Source organism: Pelobates fuscus, chromosome 8 (assembly GCF_036172605.1).
Source record: "Pelobates fuscus isolate aPelFus1 chromosome 8, aPelFus1.pri, whole genome shotgun sequence".
In the NCBI taxonomy this organism is placed as follows: Eukaryota; Metazoa; Chordata; class Amphibia; order Anura; family Pelobatidae; genus Pelobates; species Pelobates fuscus.
In genome coordinates, this window is record NC_086324.1 from 156,129,644 (window position 1) to 156,154,425 (window position 24,782).

Below are 24,782 nucleotides of genomic sequence, written 5' to 3' on the forward strand. Positions count from 1 at the left end.
TATGCATGAATGCATTCATTGCATCTGCAGGCAGTGTTTTCAAAGTGAAACCGCTAGCAGTAAGATAACATTGTTATATGACATAGTTTTGCATGATGACTGCTCTAAATCCAGATTTAAAAAAAAAAATATTAGGCCATGTATTTGCTTTGGGAGGTTTTGGTCCAATACCTACCCATAGGATACAAATAAATGATCAGATTGAAATATCACACCCGATGACCAAAGGTCTAAATTTTCAACAGCATAGTAACAACATGACACAATGTTGTTTTCTAACTCAGCTAAAACACGCTGTGACATGAAGATATGTAACCATCTCTAAAGTTAATTAAGCTTTACATTATTTATCTTAAATTATCATGTCTATTATATTTTAATTTCAGATCTGATTAGATTTTTTTAACTCTAACTCTAGTGGGTTCCCAGTTGCATATTTTGTCTTTTAACCAAACCACCCTCAAGGTGAAGTTAAAGCATGAAACAAATATTAATTAAAACCATACAATACGCTGTCATATTCCCTTCCAATTGGCATGTAAAACATCTATGCCCCGAGTTTATTTACATTTTTGTCTATGCTACAGAACAATTACAATTCCTGCAGAGACTGACATTATAGTTTTAACAGCATGTCAGTTGTTATTTGTAATAACCCCAAGTCCAACAAAGAGTCTCGATTGTAGATTTACAAACCAAATGTATTGGATTTTCTTAGAAGTAATAATGAAATCATGAAACAATTGCTGTAGCCCGGACATCAAAACATCATCTATATACCTCCAATAAACCCTAAATATGTAGCAAATTTGTAAAAATTTGGATTGATTACCATCAACACCCAAAAACATAACAAGAAGTAAATAAAGTAAAAGATCGATGAAGATAAAGGAAACTTCACGTAGCATGGTTTGCTGGACCACATCATGTTTTCTAGCGTGTTTAGTTTGATCAGTAGCAAAATAGTGTTCTATCATATTAAAATTTGAACCTCTACTTACTATGAGAGCAACATCTTGTGGCCTATGTCTGCTGAAAAATGACTACATTGATAAAAGAAGATATATATTTTGAGTGAGAAACAACATGTTCTTTCTAAACTGAGACATGAAACGTGTAAAATATCATACATGCAGCTCTCTTTAAATGATTTCTGCATAGAAAAACCATTAACCATAGAGTACGTTAAGATATTTTATTACTTTATGCTGATGTCTACTGCACTGTCCGCCACGTAAAAGATTGGGAATTTGAAACTGCTTTTTACACAAGCACAGTATTTTAAGGACAGGAGCCAGAAATATTAAAATCTGGAAGAATTTTTTAATAGTGATATTGTATTCCCCTTCAGTATGTATTTTGCCATGTACACAAGAAAGACACGTTCATTCTGACAATGTATATCATATGTACATTGACATATGCAAGATTGGAATGTTGTATATTTATGTAGTTAATATTCCATATTAAACTTTATTTTCTTGTATGTAATGTGAGGCAGAGGCACTTTCTGTACAGCTGTTATGTTATATATGCCCTGTTACAATTTATGTAGTTCCTCTACGTTTGGTAACCTTTCTGTGTAGCTGTCTGTTTGCTTATAATAAATATTGATTTAAAAAAAACAAACAAACAAAAAAAAATCTGGTGATTTTGAATAAAGCATTTGCTTGCAAGACGTAGTTGTGCTTGATAGTACTAACCCGGTTGCTACTGGTTAAACTAAACTTTTAAAGAATAGAAATAGGGAACATAACTAACCCTTTATTGACCAGGCTGACAACGCACAATCATATTGCCATATTAGATGAACACGTTAGTTATAAGTCTAGGTTAATGGAAGTTGTGGCCTACTATTTGTATATTATCTGTCCTTTCCCGACTTAATTTAAACTCCTCAACTCCTAAATTCTATTGTAACACAATCAGGAAAACAATACATTCTTGCAATGATTTGTCCTTACATAAATAAAACCTAGAGGGACAATCTAAGCACTTAAACTAGTATTTGAAAACATAAAAACAGCTGTATCTGTTTTTTAAAAAATGAATTAATTCTGACAAAAATCTCACGTGTGAAAAAGACATTTTTATGGTTGCCCCAATAGGAATGCAATAGCGTGACTTAATAAGTTAACACCATGTTTTCGATCAGCCTGATTGGAGATTTACACGAAGCTATCACTGTGCTTTTGTCTGTGCTTTGCCCACGCTTACTAATCGATACCAATTACAAACTGCATGATTATGGTCGCTATCCGCAATGAATAGATTGTGTCATATGTAAATTCAGAGATATGGTTACAGATAACTGCCGTGGCAAGATACAGGTAAAATGACAAATGTTACTAATGACAGCATTCTGGGAGATGAGGTCCACTAGATACGCAATACCAGAATTTGGCAGATACTAATTGGTTCAAGGGGTAACTTAGTCCCCCCAAAAAACAATAAAACAGTTTCCACACACCATAAAACACACTACCATAAATACAAAAAATGACTTTTTATAAGCATCCAGAGAGAGAGAGATGCAGCCAGCAACGCAAGCTAGATGGGTCGAATGGTTCTAATCTGCCGTCACATTCTATGTTTCAAGCAGTGCTAAAAGCTGCTAATATAGTTTGTGTAAATTTGAATTAATCTGGGTATTATAAAGCAGTGAAGAATAAAAAAAACTACATAAGTGATATTGTACTCATTAAAAGAACAATGCCTATTATAACACACCCTCTACATGCTAGAATACATTATTAAAGAGCCAAAGAGGCTTTCTGCAAAACACGCATAAAGGACATATTAAGAGTCTTAGGAGCAAAAGTGAGTCCTGAAAAGGGACACTATAGATAAAAACCAATCTAGATAAAATCCATGGTATACTGCAGAAAATAAGACTTCTATGTATTGCTATATATATATATATAGCAATACATAGACATCTTATTTTCTGCAGTGTACAACATATCTTGCATTGCAGAATATATTTTTTAAAAATATCAACTAAAATAATAAATATAATTCAATTGTAGCAAGTATAGTCCACGATTATCTACAATTGTGTCCACAGTACTATGAGTATCAGGAAAAAAGTTTCCTGCCCCCTAATGAATCTAGTGCACAGGGGCGGACGGTAAAAATGCCCGGTATGAAAGTACCAACTGCAGCATTCACATAACAGCAATAATTTATAGCAAGACTAGTATAGGGATAGATGGATATAGAGACCTACTATTGGGTCATAGCTAATACCATTGCATTGGTTAATTAGGTTAAACATGTACTTTATACACTTTGACTATTAATGTTCCACGCTTTAACCACTTTACACACATTATAAAGTTATAATTAAGGACAGGGCATGAGTGTATGACTTAATAAGTAATCACTGACATATTGATGAGTTACTTACCTTAGTTATCAGAAATCCCTGAGTCACGCACTGGGATATTACAATATAATTATATTTAAACTGACTAACTAAGAGGATTATTTACTAAAATGATAATTCTAGGTGATTTTGTTTATTGAATTTCAAAAACAAGGTAAAATTAGCCAAACTGGGTAATGCTTCCAACATGGCAATTCAAAGTGCTAACCCATACCTATAAAGCACTGAACGATTCTAGCCCCTCTTATATCTCCTCACAGATCCATAGGTATGCCCATTCTCAGTCTCTCCGCTCTGCCGTGACCTTCTCCTGTCTGCTGCTCGCACCCGTACGGCCAACTCCCGCTTGCAGGACTTCTCGTGGGTGGCTCCCTTCCTATGGAATAGCCTGCCTACCTCCATCAGACTCTCCCCTAGTCTTCAATTATTTAAGAAGTGCCTTAAACCCCATTTCTTGAGGAAAGCTTATGGCCTCCCAGAGTAACCTCTGCCTCACATACCTGTCTCTTGCTCTCTCCTATAGGGCAGTGCTTTACCCTCTCCTCCAGCTCTGCTTCACTCTACCTTGTTTGATTGCTATTTCCTGTCCTAATGTGTTTTATACCCCACCTCTTATAGGCTGTAAGCACGTTTGAGCAGGGCCCTCTTCAACCTATCGTTCCTGTTAGTTTTCTTGTAATTGTCCTATTCATAGTTAAATCCCCCCTCTAATAATATTGTAAAGCGCTACAGAATCTGTTGGCACTATATAAATGGCAATAATAATAATAATGGCTACTTTGGCTTTAAATTTGAAATTCACTTTGAATTCTCACTTTAGCAAATAACCGTATAAGATCTGCATTCGGCATCAGACTGTGAAGGCGCAATGACAGAGGTCTGGGCTTGATCAAACAAAGACTTTGTCTCTCTTACTCCAGAGAGCAATGTGTATCAATACTAACTTTCACAACACAGAGATATGGATGGAAACACGTTTAGGTATTTTGTACATTTAAGAAAATTCATACTACACACAGTCCTATCAATCAGCTAACTTAAATGAAATATATGGTCAAAGAAAGTTTGACAAGTTGGGAGTGTATAGTGGGGGATAACTTGTTAGTAGACAATTAACTAACTGGGAGTAAACCGAAAGAAACACATACCCAGCCTACAAATAAAAGGGTCAATTAAAACATATAAATACACAAAGAGTGCAATAAAATACCAGCTGAACTATGAATGTGACATGGAACACTTAATCTATCTACTAGGAAACACAAATACAGTGAAATCCTTAATTACTTAGTAACGGTAATGGACTCAGGAGCGGTAAATATCTCAAGTGCCGTAAGAGTATTAACTAATAGTGTGATAAAGTAGAAACAACCTTAATCAGAAAAAAATGTTCCCGAAAAATAAACAGAAATATCCACTGCAAGTAAAGGATGGGGTGAAACTGGAAGTGTGTGGGACTGAAACCAATTAGATATATCAAATAAAAAAATAGCTAATAGTTAGAATATATTATTATTATTATTATATTTATATAGCGCCAACAAATTCCGCAGCGCTTTACAATGGGTGGACGAGCAAACATGTAATTGTAACCAGACAAGTTGGACACACAGGAACAGAGGGGTTGAGGGCCCTGCTCAATGTGCTTACATGCTAGAGGGAGTGGGGTAAAGTGACACAAACGTTAAAGGTAGTATTAGAGAAGTAGATTGGCAGAGTAGTATTCAATCAAGACTTAGTGTGGGTTTTTTGTGTTTTTTTTTAAATGACAGTTGTAGGAAATGAATCACTTGGGAGCCATTGCCAGTTTAATTGATATGCTTTTGTGAAAAAGCAAGTTTTAATGATTTTTTGAAGCAGTGGAGACTGGGGGAGCGTCTAACGGAAAAGGGAAGGGAGTTCCACAGGAACAGTGCAGTCCTAGAGTAGTCTTTAATGCGAGCATCAGAGGTGGGAGTACGGACAGAGGATAGACGCAGGTCTCTTGATATAGCACTATTGATACGTAAAAGCTACTGCTACAAGTCAATAGACAGACGAAATACAAATAAGAAGCAAAATTGCGATACATATAAACCAGCAAGTTGAGTAAAGCTGCAATTAATATATGTCGGCAAGCTGTTTAGCTAAAAAAAAAAACTAAAGTGGTATATATTAGCAAAACTTTTTTTGGCAAAAGGTTCAGTATTAATAGATCAAAATATGCACTGGGAATAAGCTAACGAAGAGAAAAAATAATATGCATTATAAATATTTCACAAAATATGGACCAATGTTCTATACTGTCAATTCTAATTTGATTAGCCCAAAATAATAAAAATATAATATGACGATGAAGCACTTCATAAGATATAAAAGTCAACCTAACAGTGTGCCTTCAGGAGCACCTAACTTCAGAAAAAAAAAACTAAGCTTGCCTAAACTTACAATCATTGACTTCCAACAGTAGTTTTTACATAGCTATAGTGCTTAATTCCAACAATTAGCTATTTGTTCATTTGATACATCTATTAGGTTTTATTGGTTTTTTTTTACCACACTTCCAGTATTACCCCTTGCATTACTGCAGTGAACATTTTGGTTTATTTTTAGGGAACAATTTTTTTCGAATTGTGCTTTTTTACATTATTCGGGTAATAGTCCTACTACACTTACAGTTAGAGATACTTACAGTTACTGAGTCCCTTTGGATCTATTCAACGATTAATTCCTAGTAGATAGATTTAGGGTTATATCTCACATTTATAGTTTAGCCGACATTTTAAAGTGCTTTTTGTGTATTAGGATATTTTCATTGTTTTAATAAATATATTAGACCACCTTATGTGTGGGCGGTGTATCTGTTTCTTTAATTTTTACGCCCAGTTAATGTTTTCAAAGTTAGTTTCCATATTTATGCCAAAATAACCAAATTTTAAAAAAATCTCCACGTTAATGCTGTTTTTAGTTTGGATATTTTGGCCTTAAATTTTAAATCCACCTTGAATTCCTGGAAATTCTCACCCCGCTAGAATCTCCTATTACAAACACAGCACTCATCCATCCACATGACACCCATGTCATACACTGCACTCAGATGTAATACAAATCACAACCATATCATACAAAGGACCCATAAACCTTCATTATACATTGTACCAATCAGCCATTATGGTATCTTTATCATACACAACACCAACCAGTAACTGACATCACACAAATCACCCATCACTCAACCATATGGATTTCAGATCCCACAGAATTCTGTCACATATAATTTTCATCGCAAATAAAATTCCGGCACCCACAATGCAGTAGTGTCACAACTTCAGTTATTCATTCCTAACATGACCTCTCAGTCCCATTCATGACTCCCCAACATGACCTCTTAGTCCCATTCATGACTCCCCAACACGACCTCTTGGTCCCATTCATGACTCCCCAACATGACCACTTAGTTTTATTTATGACTCCCCAACATGACCTCTTAGTCCCATTTATGACTACCCATAATGACCTATTAGTCCCATTCATGACTCCCCATCATGAACTCTTAGTCCCGTTTATGACTCCCCAACATGACTACTCAGTAACCCATATTGCCCATAATATTAATAGTATCCAACTGTTTCCCACATAGCAGTTATATAGCTACACAGTTTCCATCATAATATATCCATCATAATCCACCTGACACTCATATCAATTGTATTAGCCATTAATCAACAAAGTCATATGGCACCCAGCAGCACACATGGCAAATGCATTACAAACGGAACTTCCAGGAACCAATATGGCACCCCCAAAAACAGGGATAGGCAATTTTTGCACTCCACACAACATCTGTGGTGCCGATAGTTGCCTACCCCTGACCTACAGCATTCACTAGTCACTTATATTACACAAAGCAGGGCTTTGCTTCACTCTTTAGGGGCTAAAGAGTTGGGCAAGAGCATGTTGAGTGCAGTAGCAAATTGTGGCTAGAAAGATGGACATTGCTCATTTAACGCAGGCAACACATGTACCAATCAGAGAGCTTTCTTGTGTGGTCAGACGCACAATACACCATCCCTATTAAATGAGGGAGTGGTGGACGCAGCACAGGGGCTCTAGTTCCATCTCAAAGATCTTACCCACTTAATCTGCACTGAGCATACACATAGAAAACCACACGCAGATGAGGGTAATGCACCAAACTTACAGTTGTGCAGCAGGCTCCCACTCTTGGTGGCAGCATGAATGCTTTAAATTGATATAGGCATGTTTTTTTACATTGCTACAACAAAAACACATGTCTAATGTCTTAAAAAAAGGACAAATTGCTTGATTTTGGGAAATTTCCATTTTGATTTAAAAAGCCCATCTTATATTTTAACCCAATGATCCACTGATATAGGGTACAAAAACATAGTACTCTCTGTAATGATTTGTGACATAGAAATATTTTTTATTTTTTTAAAAAGGAAAGCATTAGAAACTTTGCCTAAAGCCATGCTGGTCCAAAAGCCATGGGGAGTAATTTGACCTTTTTAGCATTGGTGATGCAAATCGTTATTGAAACTACATAACGTGTGAAGAAAACAAAGCTAATAACTATACAATACTTACAAACACCGTCCATTGATGATTCGTTCTACATGGTATATATACTTGTCAACACTAAAATCAGTAAAAGGAAAAACCAAACAAAAACTAAAATAGATTAACAGCAGGCATGGGGATTCAAGCTGGAAAGGTCTTGGTGACAATTAAGTACAAATCAAGAAATTACTAGTGAGTCGTTACTCATGTATAAAAGAATATCAGCAGATTATACAGAAACCGAAAGTTAAAACCTTTCTAAAAAAAAATGCAAGATAATAGTTTAAAAAATAAATTAGATTAAACATATACTGTGAAGATCATACAATAGACCATCAAACACACAGATTTGTTTACAAAAGTGAAAATCCAAAATAAATTCAATTCAAAGTGAAATTCAAATTTAAGGTCGAAATAGTCAGAATTGGATGTTCAGTTTTGCTAACCTAGCCTTTGAAATTTACTTCTATGAATTTATTTTAAATTCCAAATTTTGTAAATAAATCTCTTAGGTGTATTTTACCACTGTATAGAATGGTCTAAAACATGCATTTACTGAGCCACACACATGAAATGCACACTCCACAATCATACAACACATAGCCAGTGTGTCGTAACAAATACTAAAACAAAAAAACAGTATTTACTCAATGTTTGGGAGGACAGGTAATATTAAAGCACCTCAGATTTAGATCAAACATAATTTCCTAAAGGCAGGCCGACATTACTTTTTATGCTATAGTGCAAAAGTTGGTGTCATATATATATAAACAATTAAATTCAAAAATATTTCCACCACATTTGTTCTACAAAACAAAATAAAATATAACATTTTGTCAGTATGTTCCAATTAAAAACATTTCCACTAAATGGTTAGTAAGACTGGCCCTTGAAACTTGTTAAAAATACAAAAAAGTTGTCTGGGTAAATAACCAGAAATGGACAAATATGAATTAATTGGGAAAGATCTTGAATGGATACATTTTATGAATACAGATACAAGTCAACTTTGCTCTCTGTAATTGAAGACATGTATCTACTAACAAAACTGACTACCCCCACTATTATTGGCGAGCCAGACCAGAGATCAATCTAAAACACAAACAAAAATCTGAAGCATAGTAAAATGCATAAAAACTACACTTCAATGTTGATTGTATTTGTCTTTAAAGTATTGTAGGGACATGGGGTTAGAAAAAGAAAGTTATAAGCAAAATAATGCAAATTGTCCCGAAATCTTCAAATTTAATTAAAATATTTTTAGAATATACATGCCCATCTTGTGTAGTATAGATTAAAAACAAATGAATGCAAATGTTCAAAATTATAAGCGTAGGTCAAGCTGCCTGCCTTACGAAGGCAGCCTCCTATTGCAAATCTAAATGTAGAACAACATTATTATCAATGAGTCAATTATCAACATGTACCTTGCAAAGTCTGTTTTAACAGGTATATGCAATGCAGAGCATACATACATATTTTGGATAGAGTCGGGACTATTCAAAATGTAGACATTTGAAATATGAGTGTATTGCTTTAGTTTGCTAATTGGAAAATAGGCATTCATGTGTATTTGTCCAAAATCCATTGACATATAATCTAGAAATAGATGGCAATTAAAACAGTCTTGATATGAATATAACATTAATTCTAATAAGATTGAAAAAGTCGGAGTCTCAGAATGTTGAAACATGTTTAGATGCACAAGGATATGTAGGCTCCTCTAAACAAACTCACAATAGAGAGAACATACCGGTAATACATGCAAACCAACCTGGTGCAATCTTTAAAAGATACTACCCTAAGTTTTATAATAAATGTATATACAAACAAAAAAAAAATACACACTACTACCACTACTTAATATTAGATTAATCTTTATTAAACCAGTGTATCAAAACATCTACATGACTAACACACAAAAGAAACAAGTGGTAAGGCCAAAGTGGCAAAAAAACATACATTTTGTAGAATTTTCTATCATGTTCATTGAAACAGGTCTTTAAACATAATTTTATTTTACGTAGTCTTTCCTGCACAGTTATTGGAGGGTAGAATCAATTTCTCTTGAAACATACCAGTATAGTATTGACAACAGTTCACTTCTGGGAGAGAACTCAATTTTATGTATGTCTATCAGTAACTTCAACCAACTTTCCCCAACAGAACTTTTCATAAAAAAAAATAAAAACAAAATGTTTTCTAGTAACTATAATAAATAAAATTTGGTTATCTTTTTTAGTTTTCGCTAGTGGATTTATTTGGACCAGTTGGGAAAGCGGAGTTGACAGTCCAATTTTCCCTAAATGACCGGCTGCGTGCCATTCAGATGCAAGCTCTCGTAAAAAGATTTAAGCATGAAGACATCGTTCTGTACATCACGCGGTTTAATGAAGTTGCACGCCAGGTTAGATATCTGATCTTCTATTTAATATTGGTTCCGTATAATATTGTTTCAAGAACAAGCTTTAATATTGAATATTTTATTGCTTTATTTTTCACAGACTAACCTGACAGTACTCCCTGATGACTATATACGAGACTCTTTCATTGCACTGTTTTTAAACAGACTAAAAGTCCACTTTCCCTACTTTCCTCCAGAGATGTGGGGGGACTGGTTTGAGAACTTTTTGCCTCTGTTCCTTCCTGGTATCAATGAAACACAAATTTCATGGCTGGTAATAGACATTTCTTGCACGTCCTATCAATCAGTGTAAGTATCTCTTCTTAATTACCAAGATATACAGCACCCAATTTCCAACATCATTATCTAGACAGGTACCTACAGTATTGTGTTGTATTTTCTCTTTTTCATTTTTGCCTTTGGAAGCCATTTTCTTATTTCTTTCTAGCAAAGTATTCAATACCTGTGCTAGAAATTTAAATTAACTTTGATGGGTCTACTAACGATTGTGGAGCAAAGGAATCGTGGTGAAATTTCAATCTCCATTTCTGGAGTGCAGGAGACAATAAATAGGACTTTATTCGATAGCTTTAGTTTTAAATTTCTTGTAAAATGTAAAATGAAATGGGCCATAAATAGACCCATGAGAGGAAATATGTTAAACCTTATCTTAAGGTTAAATGTTTTTTCTCAATATGTTGACGTAGTTAAATGTTACTACTAAAACAAGTAGACGTTTTTGATTTGGCATTAAAATATACAATGCAAATACAAAAAAAATATGTATTTTTGCTGTATAAGAATAATTTGGTGAATAAAAATTGTCTCATGTTGGATTTGTTAGCGAACAGAGATGTTAATTGGTAAAATAGAAAACCCTGTGATTGTCTGCTTCGAACAAAATCAAACAATTTATTTAGTAAGGTAGTGGTTATTATAATAGGTAAAGAAGGATGGATGGATGTAGGAGATACAAACGTTGCATACAAGCACAAGCCATTACAAAGACAAACTCAGCGACAGACAGTAATTCAGTAACTGAATTCCATTTCTTCACTTGGAAATATTTCTATAAATGCCAAAAAGTCTGTCAAAGTTGTAGAAGTAGAAAAGTGGCCATGGTAAAAATGGAATGTCTTTACCAATCTCATTGGTTCGTATGTTGATTAGCCGTGTGGACATTCTGCTCCTCTTGAGACACGTTTTAAATATCCCCTATTAATTTTGATGTTGGAATGTAACATTCAAATTCTAGTTTATTTCCTTAAGAACCCTAGAGCATTCTTTCATAAGTAAGGATACCTTTGAACATATATGTTTGACACTGCTACTGCTATATCAATGTATGGTTTGTAAGCATACACAATTCTAAATTAAATATTTGAAATGTTTGTCTGATTTCAGGGTGAATGGTTTTAATCAAGCATTTGTGCATATGCCACAGGCTACAAAAACCTATTTCTACAATATGTATATTAAACGATTCCTAAATAAAAGAGCTCAAGATGCCGGTAAGTGGACGACTAGTTTGAGACTTTGATTTAACACAACCAGAGCCAATCAGTAATGTGTCTGTTTTCCCCAACAGAAGTGTGTGAGTTTACCAGTCACCTACAATGGACCAGTGACAATCTAGGAAGTTTTACAAGTCAAGCAACTATTCAGGATTTAATTGGATTCAATGGGAATTTTAGCAAGGTAATTTTTGTGTGGGATGGCCAATGTTAAGCTCAAGCACTTTAGTTCCTATCTGGTTAAAGTTCCATAATTGTCAACATTTTAAGTGCCTAAATATTGACACGGTTTTGTTTGGACTAGAGCTGTTGCAATGGACAAGGTTTTTCAATGATCTTTCTCATGAATTAATTTATAGTAATTACTATATCACTTTTAATATAATTTGTTGAAATAATAATGTACATTATTGTGAACAAAATTTGACTCTCTTTGAAGATTACATGTTTGTGACAGTTTGTGTGCATTCCTGTGTTCATTGCTATAAGTTAATTGTGATCGTTAAACTTGGTAAAATTTTATACAACATAAACCTTGCACTGTTAGATATCCATAATATAAGATAGAGAGAGATTTGTTGATATTCATAATGAATTAACAAGTGAAGTTTGTTATTTTAGTTGATTACATGTAGGTTTGGAGAATTAAATTATTTTAGTCAGCCCATTTCGACCAACTGGAAATGAGTAAAAAGTCCTATTTCATATAAATTGTTATTTAATCATATGCGTAGAGATGGCAGGTTTTTGTGACAGATGTATTTTTTAAGTTAATATACTTTGTTAGTCCTTGGTAAATGTTGCAAACATCATAAAACAACAATTATCCTACAATACCTTGTTTTTTTTTTTAAAATTGTACAGGTGTATGAAAATACCACTCTTACTCCAAAAGAAATGGCCGATTTTACAGTAATATCTGACAGTCTTTGTGATGTAACGTTGAGAACCCTGACATTGAACAAAGTCGGGTATTTGGAATCTTACGAGGAAGTCAATCTGTATCTGGGATATCTCAAAAACAATTCAAGACCAGTAAGAACTAAATACTGTTATCTGATGCGCAATTTTTGCAAAAGATATTTACTATGAAAAAATAACACAAAGAGATATTAAAGTATGCTGTAATGATAGCTATGCTATTTTAAAGAGTAGCTGAATTACCTTTTATGCATGCGTATTCAATTTTGTTTGTTGTCAAGACCTCACAATTGTCTTCGTCAGTATGATTTACTGTGCAGAGACGTTTATAAATGCAAATTGTCAATCTCTCCTTTGAATCTGTGTTGTATCTATTCTCTCTGTGTTTGTGTTTGTGTTTGTTTCACAGTCCATGTCTGGTTCTTGTCTTTAGTTTTTGTCTACCTAGTCCCTTGTGTACTTACCCTGCTCCTTCGAGCTGCTCTGCTTGTCCAGTGTACCTTTGTTCAGCTTCAGGTAAGCACTATATCTGGTTAATTTCCTCCCTGCCTGCCTTAAGTAGTTAGTTGTGTTCTTTAACATTGGAGAATGCCAGAAGAGCTTTCTTTTGGTATTGTGTCAGGAGGAATTATCAGTGTCTAGTCATTCTGTTACCCCTGCTATCACCTTTATCCCCATGTTATGTCCTTCCGTGTACCTTTGCCTTACATGTTTGTAACTGTGTTTTCCCCAGCAATTCTTGTATTGTTTGATTTGTGTATGTGCTTGTTTCCCTGTTTTCCTCAGCAGCTGGCTTTATTCCCATGTGTTTGGGCTAGCTGTACATCTTAATACAAATGGACCTTCAATAACTGCTGCAGTCTGCAAAGTCCAAATACTAGATCATGCACGGAGGTGCTTAAATTACACCCCTTTATAAGATATCTACTCATACAACAGTTTTCTAATTTTACGTATAACCATACAAACCCAAAGTTTTTAACACCTGTTTATGAGTGATTACTCTATATTAGATCATTCGAACTTATTCTGCATCTAGGACTTCAATAAACCAACACTAATGTCCCTGGAAAACTAATGAGGACCCATGTATGGACATTTTTACAGATTAGCACCCATGGAATTGTGACAAATGTTTGATTTGTCTTCAGTTTTTTAACATTAATACAGTGGTTAGAATTAGATTGGTCACTAGCTCATTGGGTAAGGATTTGATGTGGGGGTGGGAGTGGACTACCACCAACTCTGGTTTATGATATTACAATGAATAAAGGGTATGTACAGCAATATAATATATGCATTTTGTCTTATCTAGAATCCATACCTGATATCAAACATTTCTTGGTGTGACGAACGAAAGGTTCTGGGTCAGCTGAGTGTGCAAACACAGCAAGAACTCATTTTGACTCTTCTAAGTGAAGAATGGATTCTGAGTGACATACAGGAGTGGATTTTCCTTTTCAGTACCCTACTCGAAGATTTTGCTGTTGCCCTCAATGAATCTCATATTTTAAAATTACCCTTAAATATCACTTGCGATAGCTACCAAGCAATGTAAGTAAATGTAAAAGAACAATGTCTTTATTGGCATTGCTCTGGGGTTTAGCTAATATGTTAGTCGGATAAAGCTTGAGTCAGCTTGGCCCAAAATGGGTATCACTTAGCAAATACAGTATATGTAAATCATATTATGTATTTGCTGACTTCCTTTCACTGTGATACTGCCTGCTACCATGTTAGCGTGTGGGCGTTTGGTGTAGTCTTCAGCCTCTTCAGCTCCCCAGTGGCTCGAATGGTGCCCTAAATCATAGAGTGGGGGCATGGCTCCTTTCCAAGCCACTGCGTTACACTTCAGTTTCTGGACCCATTTGCCAGTGAAAGAGTAAATCCGTAGACTGTCTAGGCAATTTGTGCGCCCGAGTGCCCCACATACCGAGACTTATGGAGAAAGATAATGAGGTCTATTTAATCCTCTATGCAGAACACCTCAATGCTCAGTTGTGTGCCTACAGTTCTCAAGTTTACTTGTCCTATTACCTTAGCCTTATTCTGAGTCCTGGTATTCTGAGTCCCCTTGATTTAAGAACCTATCCTGTCTGACCTTATCTTCTACCTGACCACGTCTTTGGATTCTTCCTTTCTGTAAAAAAAAGTATGGCAATATTCTAACTTTTGTGCATTTTGTTTTATGACAGCATACAACTGCTAAACAATGTCTATCCACATCTCAACAAAGTAACAATACAGTCTGTGTATGACTACTGCAAATCCTTTCTCACAGAACAGAACTTATCCACAGGTATATTGTAACATAGGGTTATTTAACAGAACCATCAAAGCTATTTACTTTTAATGGATGAGTGATTCAAAATATAATTTCCATAACAATATATAAATAATAAAAATACAGTTCACAGACTTGTGAATTAATATTTCATTTTGCTTTAAAGCCTTTAAGAAAAAATGTAAAATTTAATTTTGATTCATGTGCATTATTTTTAGAGCCCTGTGTTGCACAGAGTCTAATAGATGGAGATATGTTCAATGCTAAATCCAGATTTCTTGGAGAATCAAAGGACATTCATGTGTCCTTACAATGCATGTACAGGCATGAGAAATTACTTTTCCTCGACCTTTATTGTGTGACCTTATAAACTGTCACTTTAAAACAAAAAACAAAAAATTCTCAGACACTGCAGTCTTTTTCAACTCCTTGTTGTATAGTATTTTTTTCAAGTGATCAAGGCTCAAAATTGCAAATCCAGTGGGACAAGACAGACCTAAAAGTTACTCTGGAGTGTCACCAGGGCTAAAGTTGTACTCACCAGGGCTAAAATGTTCACTCGCCAATAGCAAGTGGGCAAGTGGGTAAAATGTTGAGCCCTGTTGATATTATTATTTATCTACTGCCCATTAGTACCTCAATATTTCTACAAAATATTTCCATTGCTTACATCTTCATGTTTAATAATTTTTAACAAAATATAATAATTGTTTACTCCAGAATATTAAATAATTTGATTTCTTTTGTCCTTAGGATCTTCCTGTACATTAAACACAACTGGAACAGAGGAGTGGATTACAAAAAATTTGGGTGACTTTGTTTCTGATGTGAAGATCTCCGAACTCCTAACATTGTATTCGTATCTTGATGTGGTAGGTATGGCAGCTGGTGTAAAACAACGGGGGACCTGATTTCTGTTTTTAATCACAGTCCTGACAGTTTTGTATGACATTTTTTTCCCCATTTTTTTTTAGAATGTTTGGTTCCGTCTGTTAACGCCAGAAGAATTTGCAGTGGTTCTACTCAAAGAAAACGTTCTCATTGATTATACTCTTGTAACCAGAATTTTAGGCCTTATTGAGACCCAGAATGTCAATGAATATGTGACTGCCATTACAAGTAAAGCTGCAGAGGTACCGCCTTCATACAAATCATAAAATTATGCTCTGTATGAAAAAATATATACATGTCATTAGATTTCACCTGAGTGCTCCCACACAACATCCTACTTTGCACTTCTTTTATTGGTGAATGCAAGAAGGGACAATCAACACTTGCAATCAACACTTGCCCCCCTCTGAAATATTGGTGGGTTCTATTTCAAGGGTACAGAAGTCTTTATCTTTGCTGATTGTTTTTATAATATTGTTGCTCACAGTTACAAAAAATATTTAAGCAGTGTGTAGGGATATGATGTCTTGTCTTAACAATCAGCCTTATTGGACAACATAAGGATGATAACAACAACATACTGGTATAAATTATCAGGGTCAAGAAGCAGTCCCCATGCTCCCTTATTAAGTCACCGTGCAAGTGGTTTGAGAAATGTCCTGTGGATGCCTGTGATGTCATGTGTTTGGAAACTCAAGTGTATTTCTTCTGCCTAAATTAAGAAATGTTTTATGACATTCAAATATAATATTCAAGTAGCAATAATTTTAAATATTTTATTATTTATTTTTTATGAAGAAACAAAATTTATGAAAGTATAGGGATGAGTGTAACAATGTTCCTATGGCAAATGGATATATTTAGTTATGCTACCTATTTCAATCAAAATAAAATAAACATAAAAAAATATGTTTAATGAAAAAATATTTGTATTTTCTATTCTGTATTATGTTATACTTGTGTTTATTTGTATTTGTATCATATTTTTGAATGATTTTTTTTTAGAAATCTAGAATACATTTTAGCATGTATGTATATATATATATATATATGCATCTATATTAATTATATTCCATGGGAAAAAAAAGTCTTCATGGAAAAAAAATGTTAACAAAATAATTGTGCCATTATTATAACATAAAATACTTTTTCTTTTATTATACTGCTTAGAACAATCTCATAGAAGCCCAGGTAACACTGCTGAAGGAGACCCTATTGGCTGTAATATTGGTGAATCACAGTTCCTCTTTCTCCTCTTTTGATACACAAGACTGGGTAAACTTTATGAATGATTTGGTTCTATTACTTCCCTACATCAACGGAACTCTTCTTCAGTTATTACCAACTGACATCTACTGCTCTTCATACCAAGAAATGTAAGTGTGTTAGAAGTAATATCTGATATCACAATTTGAAGATATAAGATTTTTATTTAAAAATTAAAAATTTGAAGAATGAAGAAAATAAAAAAACTCTATGGACTAAATTAGTTCAGACTAACGATCTGGCTGTTTATGTATCTTAGAAATCAATTTATAGGAAGAAAATAAATAATTTCAAGCATGGAGTAAAATGTTAAATTGTGTACCACTAGACAGGCCATATAGTTACTAGACGGCGAGCCTGCAATCTTGGCAAAGTGAATTTCTACTTGCCAGGACTGAATTTTCACATGTTTACTGGGCAATTAGAAATTTTAAGTGCTGATTTCAAGGTTTGATTACTGAACTAGGAGAACTGAAAATGAAACTGCAAATATTAGGTGAAAGTGGCAGAGTTATAAATGTAGCTGAGTTGGAGAATTTTTACAATTTTGTTATCTGGGTTTACTTCATAAGTTAGATAATTCTGTATTTCTATTGTTATTTTTCTGTGAATTTAGAATTTGGAAGGGCAACATATACAAAATAGTGTAAATACAGACAGAAACAAATTGTGTCATGAAACCCTTGCGCATTTCGCATTAAAAACTATTTATTTGAAAACACGTTTCTAATTTTTATACTTTGTTTAATCAGCATTATAAAATATGTGTGGTTAATAAAAGATAACAATGGAATAATTTGATCTATTTTGTAGAATCCCTACTTGAAACCATACAATTAGACAATGCAATTTTAACATTGCACATTGTTTGCTTTTTCTTAAACAGAGTGAAAGAATTTAACTATATTTACACATCACTATCAGAAATAACCAAACAAGAGTTCTACAATTATTTTATCAAAAAATCCATGACCGAAAAGCTGTCTACAGGTATTACAGGTACGTCCCTTAGTTTCCTAGAACAGTTTAAAGGAACACTATAGTCACCTAAATTACTTTAGCTAAATAAAGCAGTTTTAGTGTATAGATCATTCTCCTGCAATTTCACTGCTCAATTCACTGTCATTTAGGAGTTAAATCACTTTGTTTCTGTTTATGCAGCCCTAGCCACACCTCCCCTGGCTATGACTGACAGAGCCTGCATGAAAAAAAAAAACTGGTTTCCCTTTCAAACAGATGTAATTTACCTTAAATATCTCAATCTCTAAATTGAACTTTAATCACATACAGGAGGTTCTTGTAGGGTCTAGCAAGCTATTAACATAGTAGGGGTTAAGAAAATCTTAATTAAACAGAACTTGCAATAAAGAAAGCCTAAATAGGGCTCTCTTTACAGGAAGTGTTTATGGAAGCCTGTGCAAGTCACACACAGGGAGGTGTGACTAGGGTTCATAAACAAAGAGATTTAACTCCTAAATGGCAGAGAATTGAGCAGTGAGGCTGCAGGGGCATGTTCTGTACACCAAAACTGCTTCATTAAGCTAAAGTTGTTCAGGTGACTATAGTGTCCCTTTAAACTTTTTATAGAGCTGCATGCTAACAGTTTGGATTACTTAATATTTCACTGTAATAAAATATATATATGTTTGCTTTGTTTAGATGTTTGTGAAACAACAGATTTCAGTATTTGGATTTATATTAACTTTGGATATTTTATCGAGCAATCCACATTTGCAGATCTGATTTTGTTCAATAACAACATCACACGGGTGAGAATTTGATTTCCAATCCATTTAAAGATAAATAGATAGCTAGTCAGACGGACGGACGGACGGACGAACAGACAGAATATTACTTACAAATTATTCTCACTCTGCATTTTTGTTTTAATTTTCTCTTCACAGGTACAGAACCCAGATGAACTTTCTGCAGTAGAGCTAGCCGATTATCTTTTTGTTGCTGATACCATAAAAGACACACAAATATCCCAACGTCTTGTGGATCAAATCAAAAAATTTCAAAATTATGATACTCTTCTGGACTATCTTAACAGGATACAAAGTTCCCTTTCCCAAGTAAGACATCATTGTGAACAAAATAGAATATATGAACAGAATCCTTACAGCTCCAAATCCCCTGCCTCCCCATATATTTATATATAGAAAACTATAATCATTAGCACTTTTTTGTGTTTTTGTTTTTTCACCATTGACCATGAGCTATTATCTGTCACTCGTCATAATTTTGTTTCTCTAAGGCACTTCTTACAATAGGTTTCAGTTCCATTTATAAATGATATATCCGTAGGCACTTTCTAATTCATCTATAAGCATTTTATAAATGAGCACCAATGCAATTTAACGCAATTGATGGCACTTTACATAGCACAATAACATTTAACATACAAAGGCACTTTACATTTATTATGAACACTTTTGGAACTGCATTACATGCAACCTATATTAAAAGTAAAAGTAAAGGATATTTATATTCATGATACACTTGGATGGTAATTGGTATTATTCCGTGTAGTGTGTGTATCACCCAAATGTTTTATTGCTGAAGTATCGTTTAGCGAGCGCGCTCTCTCACTCCCCACTTATAAAGTAGGTGACACTCATGTTCCATTGTTTAGGGAATATTCCCTGATCTGGCCAAAGTGTATATAAAGAGCAATCAGAGAAAGTATTACATACGAGGAGTTGAGTAAGGAATATGGCACACGCTCAAATTGTTCGGGAGTAAGGCATTGGTAATACAACACACTATACTTGGTTACGCAATCCATACTGTATGTTACAATTCCTTTTTTTCGCTGCAGCCACGCCAACCGGTACGTGTGAGGCGAGATATTGGAGAGCAGTTGTATGAATCTCTGGACAACACGCAACCCACGAGCTTTCAATCTGGGGTAAGTGGATCTTTTTTATTTATTTCTTTATATTAACAGGGCACATTTAGTTTATGCTATTTTAGGGATCCTAAGGAAAGTACCGCACCGGGACTGAAATTCGACCAGGCTTAATTTTACTACACTGTATAGTGATGATCCAAAATGGAACAATAATGGAAAGCTTTTAATTCTGAAAAATACCCTAGAGTGCTACCAAACATTTTTGGTTTTGTATATCAGAGTATACACATATAACAGTCAGGTCTGATCACCCGGCATATGAATCTTGAAAGCAAGAGTGCAAGGACTTTGTTACTATATAACGTGTTTACTCAAATCTAATATGCACCTTTTTTTTGGGAAAATAAAGTTTCCAAAATTTGAATGTGCAATAGATTCAATGGCTCATTACATTCGGAGCAAAATTAGAAATTTTCCAACGAATTTCATTTCGGTGAGTTCACACTGGCGATTTAAGACTGGTGAATTAAAAGTGACTCATTTAAACAGGTGAATTGAAACAGATTAATTAAAACGAATGTGTTAAAACGGGTGAATTAAAAATGGTATATTCAAACAGATGAATTCACACAGGCAAATTTCTTTCTGGTGAATTCACACAGTCACATTTTGTTGAAATGAAAGAGCACTTGAGAAAGAAAATCCTTAACATGTAACACTAAAATGTAAATACCGGCCAACCGACCTGGAACATAGACGCATCTCCTTTGAGCTCCGTACCAGAAACGGCCAAAATACACTTTTTAAAGCATCTAGAGCTTTGGGGAGACAAATACCCAATAACCCCCAACCAGATAACAAGATGGGGCGCAAAAAAACTAAAGTTTTGAGGCTTGGAGAGACCAAGAATGCCAGATATAAGGCTCTCATCCGAGCGGCCTACCTCCTAATTTGGCGCCGGAACCTCGAGAGGAGGAAGAGGCCTCAGAAGAGTCATATGAAGGGGAGGAAATACTCACCTCCCCGGGAGAGGACTCCCAAGAGGCAGAGTTGGATAAGGACTCCTCTCCTTCAACGAAGGGAGATATTAAAAGGCTCCTGACAGACCTGCAAAAGGTGTAGAACGCCGACCTGAAAGAGACTCAGGAGGAGATGGGCATCCTCCGCCAGAAGGTGCAAGCAGTGGAGTCCAGAGAGAGCACCTGGGACACCATGCTGCAAACCACCCAAAGGCAGGTAGAGTCCCGGACATCGGAATATCCGCCTCTGTGGTATCCCAGAGACGATAGGGGAGTAGGAATTGCTGCAATGGGCATCGAGGGTGGAACTGACCACACGCTACTCACCTCAGCATTCAAGGCTGCAACAGCATCAGCGGGAGTGCCTAGAGACATTGTGGTCATAAGGGATGTTGCGACTCGCTCTGCCATTCTGACCCACTCCAGAGTCTTGGGAAGCGTCCAGTTCAAGGGCTGCACAGTCGCAATATACAGAGACTTACCCTTTTCCGTACTGCTGGAGAGAAGGATGTTGGCTCCCATAGCTGGCCACCTACGGGGTCATGCTGTGAAATAACGCAGGGGAGAAAACGGCTCACTGACCGTCCAGCAGGGAGATACCACTACGGCACTGACCTCCTCTGGAGACACTGAGGCATTCCTACGACATCTCAAACTGCCAGTAATAATAAATACGAGGGCAGCAATGCAAGTAAAAGGAACTGTAACCTTTAAGTTCCAGTGACACTTGCCTAGATCCAAGACACCAGTTCCTGTGAACACTTGAGATCCTAGGCTACACCAGTTCTGCTCTATCTATTCTAGCGCACTCTTATTAACCCTTCTACTAATCTATGACTTGGCTGTACAGTTCAAATATATGTGCACCAAACTAGCCACCATTTACTACTTTGCCACAATAGTCTCCTTATTAATGCCTGTAGAGCCTGTTGCACCATACCAATGTCGATGACTTTCTATGTCTTAATTTTCTTTACCTTTATTTACATATATTGAATAAGATGTGTACTTGTGTACAAATCCAAATCAAATTCAAATTGTAAAAAAAATTAAAAAAAAATAGAAAAATGAAATACCATCAAAGTTACTATGGTATATGGCAATAAACATTTTAATTGTAGCACAATGTTGTATAGTAGTATCTTGTATAAATGTGCATTATATTCACCAGCAAAAACATTTTTTAGCTTCCAGGTTTCAAAAATTGAGGTGTGCATTAGATGGCGCATTAAATTCGAGTAAATACGGTATATATATACTCAACGGCTCTGCAAAACAATTCCTTGTCTAGGTGCCAATCTCCAGGCAAAAAATGCTAAATTAAAAGAAAGAGGGTACTCACTGGACTTCTTCATAAATATGCTGCTCCAGATAAAAGGACTGAAACGTTGATCTTGATTTGTGTTTCCAAAGAGTCTGCTTCATTAAAAGCAGCATCACATTTATGAAGATTTCCTGTTACTGATTCTTTTCTTTTTTACATATATATATATATATATAATACACAAGATCCAGCGCACTCTCCTATCTACTAAACAGCAACTTCAATGTTGACAGATTGTATTAGTTTTTAAAAGGTTTTTTTAAAAAAAACACCTTATCTAGGCAAAGATATGATCATACATTGCATAAGCCTGCCACAACGTCAATGTACCCCATCTTTGGCAGGTCCTACTCTTACAGTCTAATGTCTGCTCTTATGAGATTAACCCACTTACTTGAGGAACAAATTCCATCTGAGGCTCTCTGCAGTACAAGACTAAATAGGGACCTGAGATGAGGCACATGTGACAGGGAGGGGTGCAAAACCAAGGAGTTGGCTAGACTCCCAAATATATATATATGGAACATGGGGGGGTGGTTGCACTCACCTGAACATGCTTAAATGGGGTGCTGCTGGGGGCCATGGCCATGGCCCCCAGCAGCACCCCATTTAAGCATGTTCAGGTGAGTGCAACCACCCCCATGTTCCATATATATATATATATATATATATATATATATAGGTGTACTGCACAAACCCTGTATGACACTGCATTAAAAATAATATAAAAAAAACCTTGAGATGCAAAAATGTCCACTGGAATTTTGCTGTGGGAAAAATATCTAAAAAAAAATTATATAATAGCAAATGTCAGTTATGGTAAAATGACACAAAAAAACAGCATGAACAAACAATATAATAAACTGAGTAATATGAGGCAAGAAAAGTAATAAATAATATGATAAAGAAAGAAAAAAATAAGGAAAAATGTAAACCGTGTTACATTTAAGCAATTTTAAATTAGTCTGAGCCAATTATGATTTGATAAATCTTTTTTTTTTCTTTTTTTTTTTTTTAATTGTTGCAACAGTTTTATGCTACATACACACATCATTGCTAGATGTATTTGTTAGTACTACAAAAATGATCCCATTCTAATTCTCATTCAGAAATATGTTATCCGATTGTTGAAAGATTTTCTTCGTCTAATTAAATATTTCACATCCATTCATTACTTTTATTTTTTAGATCGCAGACCTATCATCAAATGTTTACTCACGTAATCAGCAAGGACCACTGACACAGCTGAGCATCAGCATACTACAGGAGATTGTGACTAACGTGCTGATAGATCTCAACCAAGAATGGAGTTTACTGGACATGAAAAAATGGATCCAAGTTTTTGACATTCTGATTACACAGTTATCTAGTGCACTCACTGAAATGCACTTTTCACAACTGCCGCTCAATATTTCTTGCACTGACTACCAATTGATGTGAGTAAAATGTAGTAGTATATATGTATATATGATTTTCTCACCCCTTTTGGGTGCTACATATATTCCTCATTATTGAGTCCTCTGCCAAAGGCCTGAAGTCTCAGGGTTCTGCGCAGTATCTTATCTGTTCCTAGAAGCGATTTTAGATGTTTCACCTGGAATCTGTTGAAGTTACTGTGCTCCTATCACAACTGGGACTACTACTGGCTTCACTTTTCACATCCTTTCTAACTCCCATTTCAGTACTTGGTATTTATCCATCTTCTCGTGTTCGTGCTTCTTGATGTTATAGTCACGGGGTATATATATATATATATATATATATATATATAAAATACATGTTTGTCTCACCAAACTACTAATTATGGTCTTGATTCCATAGTTTTGGATTTCATATAAATTTTATATATATTTTTAATTATTTAATATTTTGAAAAATATGTTAATATTTAGATTTTTTAAATGTATTATATATATATATATATATATATATATATATATATATATATATATATAATATTTTCTGATATTTCCTGGAAAAAAAATACATTGTTTATCCCAAAAAATATTAAATCTAAAATTTATATCTAATATTAATATTCTTAACACTCATTTGTTTTTCTTTAACTTGCAAAATAATATTATGTTTTATTTTGCTTTTTATGTGACTGTATCAATGAAATGTTAAACTGAAATTATTGCATTATTTATTTTGGTTGAAAACCACAGAATAAAGAAGTTGAGCAATATCTACCCCATACTTGATGATGCTGAAATTAAGAGTGTCTACACATACATGAAGTCATTTTTGACACAACAAAAGAATAACTCAGGTAACACACTAGAAATGTAAATTTAAATTAATTTTACTGCAGAAAATATTAGAGCAAATAATTCCTTTTGCATTAACTCCAGAAA

The 24,782-nt window shown here is 34.8% G+C and overlaps 1 protein-coding gene and 1 long non-coding RNA gene across 2 annotated transcripts in view; both read left to right on the plus strand.

Annotated features, from left to right (window-relative positions):
• The window catches only part of LOC134571333 (uncharacterized), a 94,390-nt gene that overhangs the window by 64,950 nt on the left and 4,658 nt on the right, over positions 1–24,782 (plus strand). Inside the window, exons 23-24 of the mRNA XM_063429536.1 lie at positions 23,695–23,861; positions 24,594–24,697. Of these exons, the coding sequence (XP_063285606.1) occupies positions 23,695–23,861; positions 24,594–24,697 (271 nt within the window). The remainder of the gene's footprint in view (positions 1–23,694; positions 23,862–24,593; positions 24,698–24,782) is intronic.
• LOC134570930 (uncharacterized) lies at positions 14,989–16,111 on the plus strand. The gene is made up of 3 exons (XR_010085172.1): positions 14,989–15,086; positions 15,825–15,943; positions 16,046–16,111. It is a non-coding gene; the product is annotated as an uncharacterized LOC134570930 (long non-coding RNA).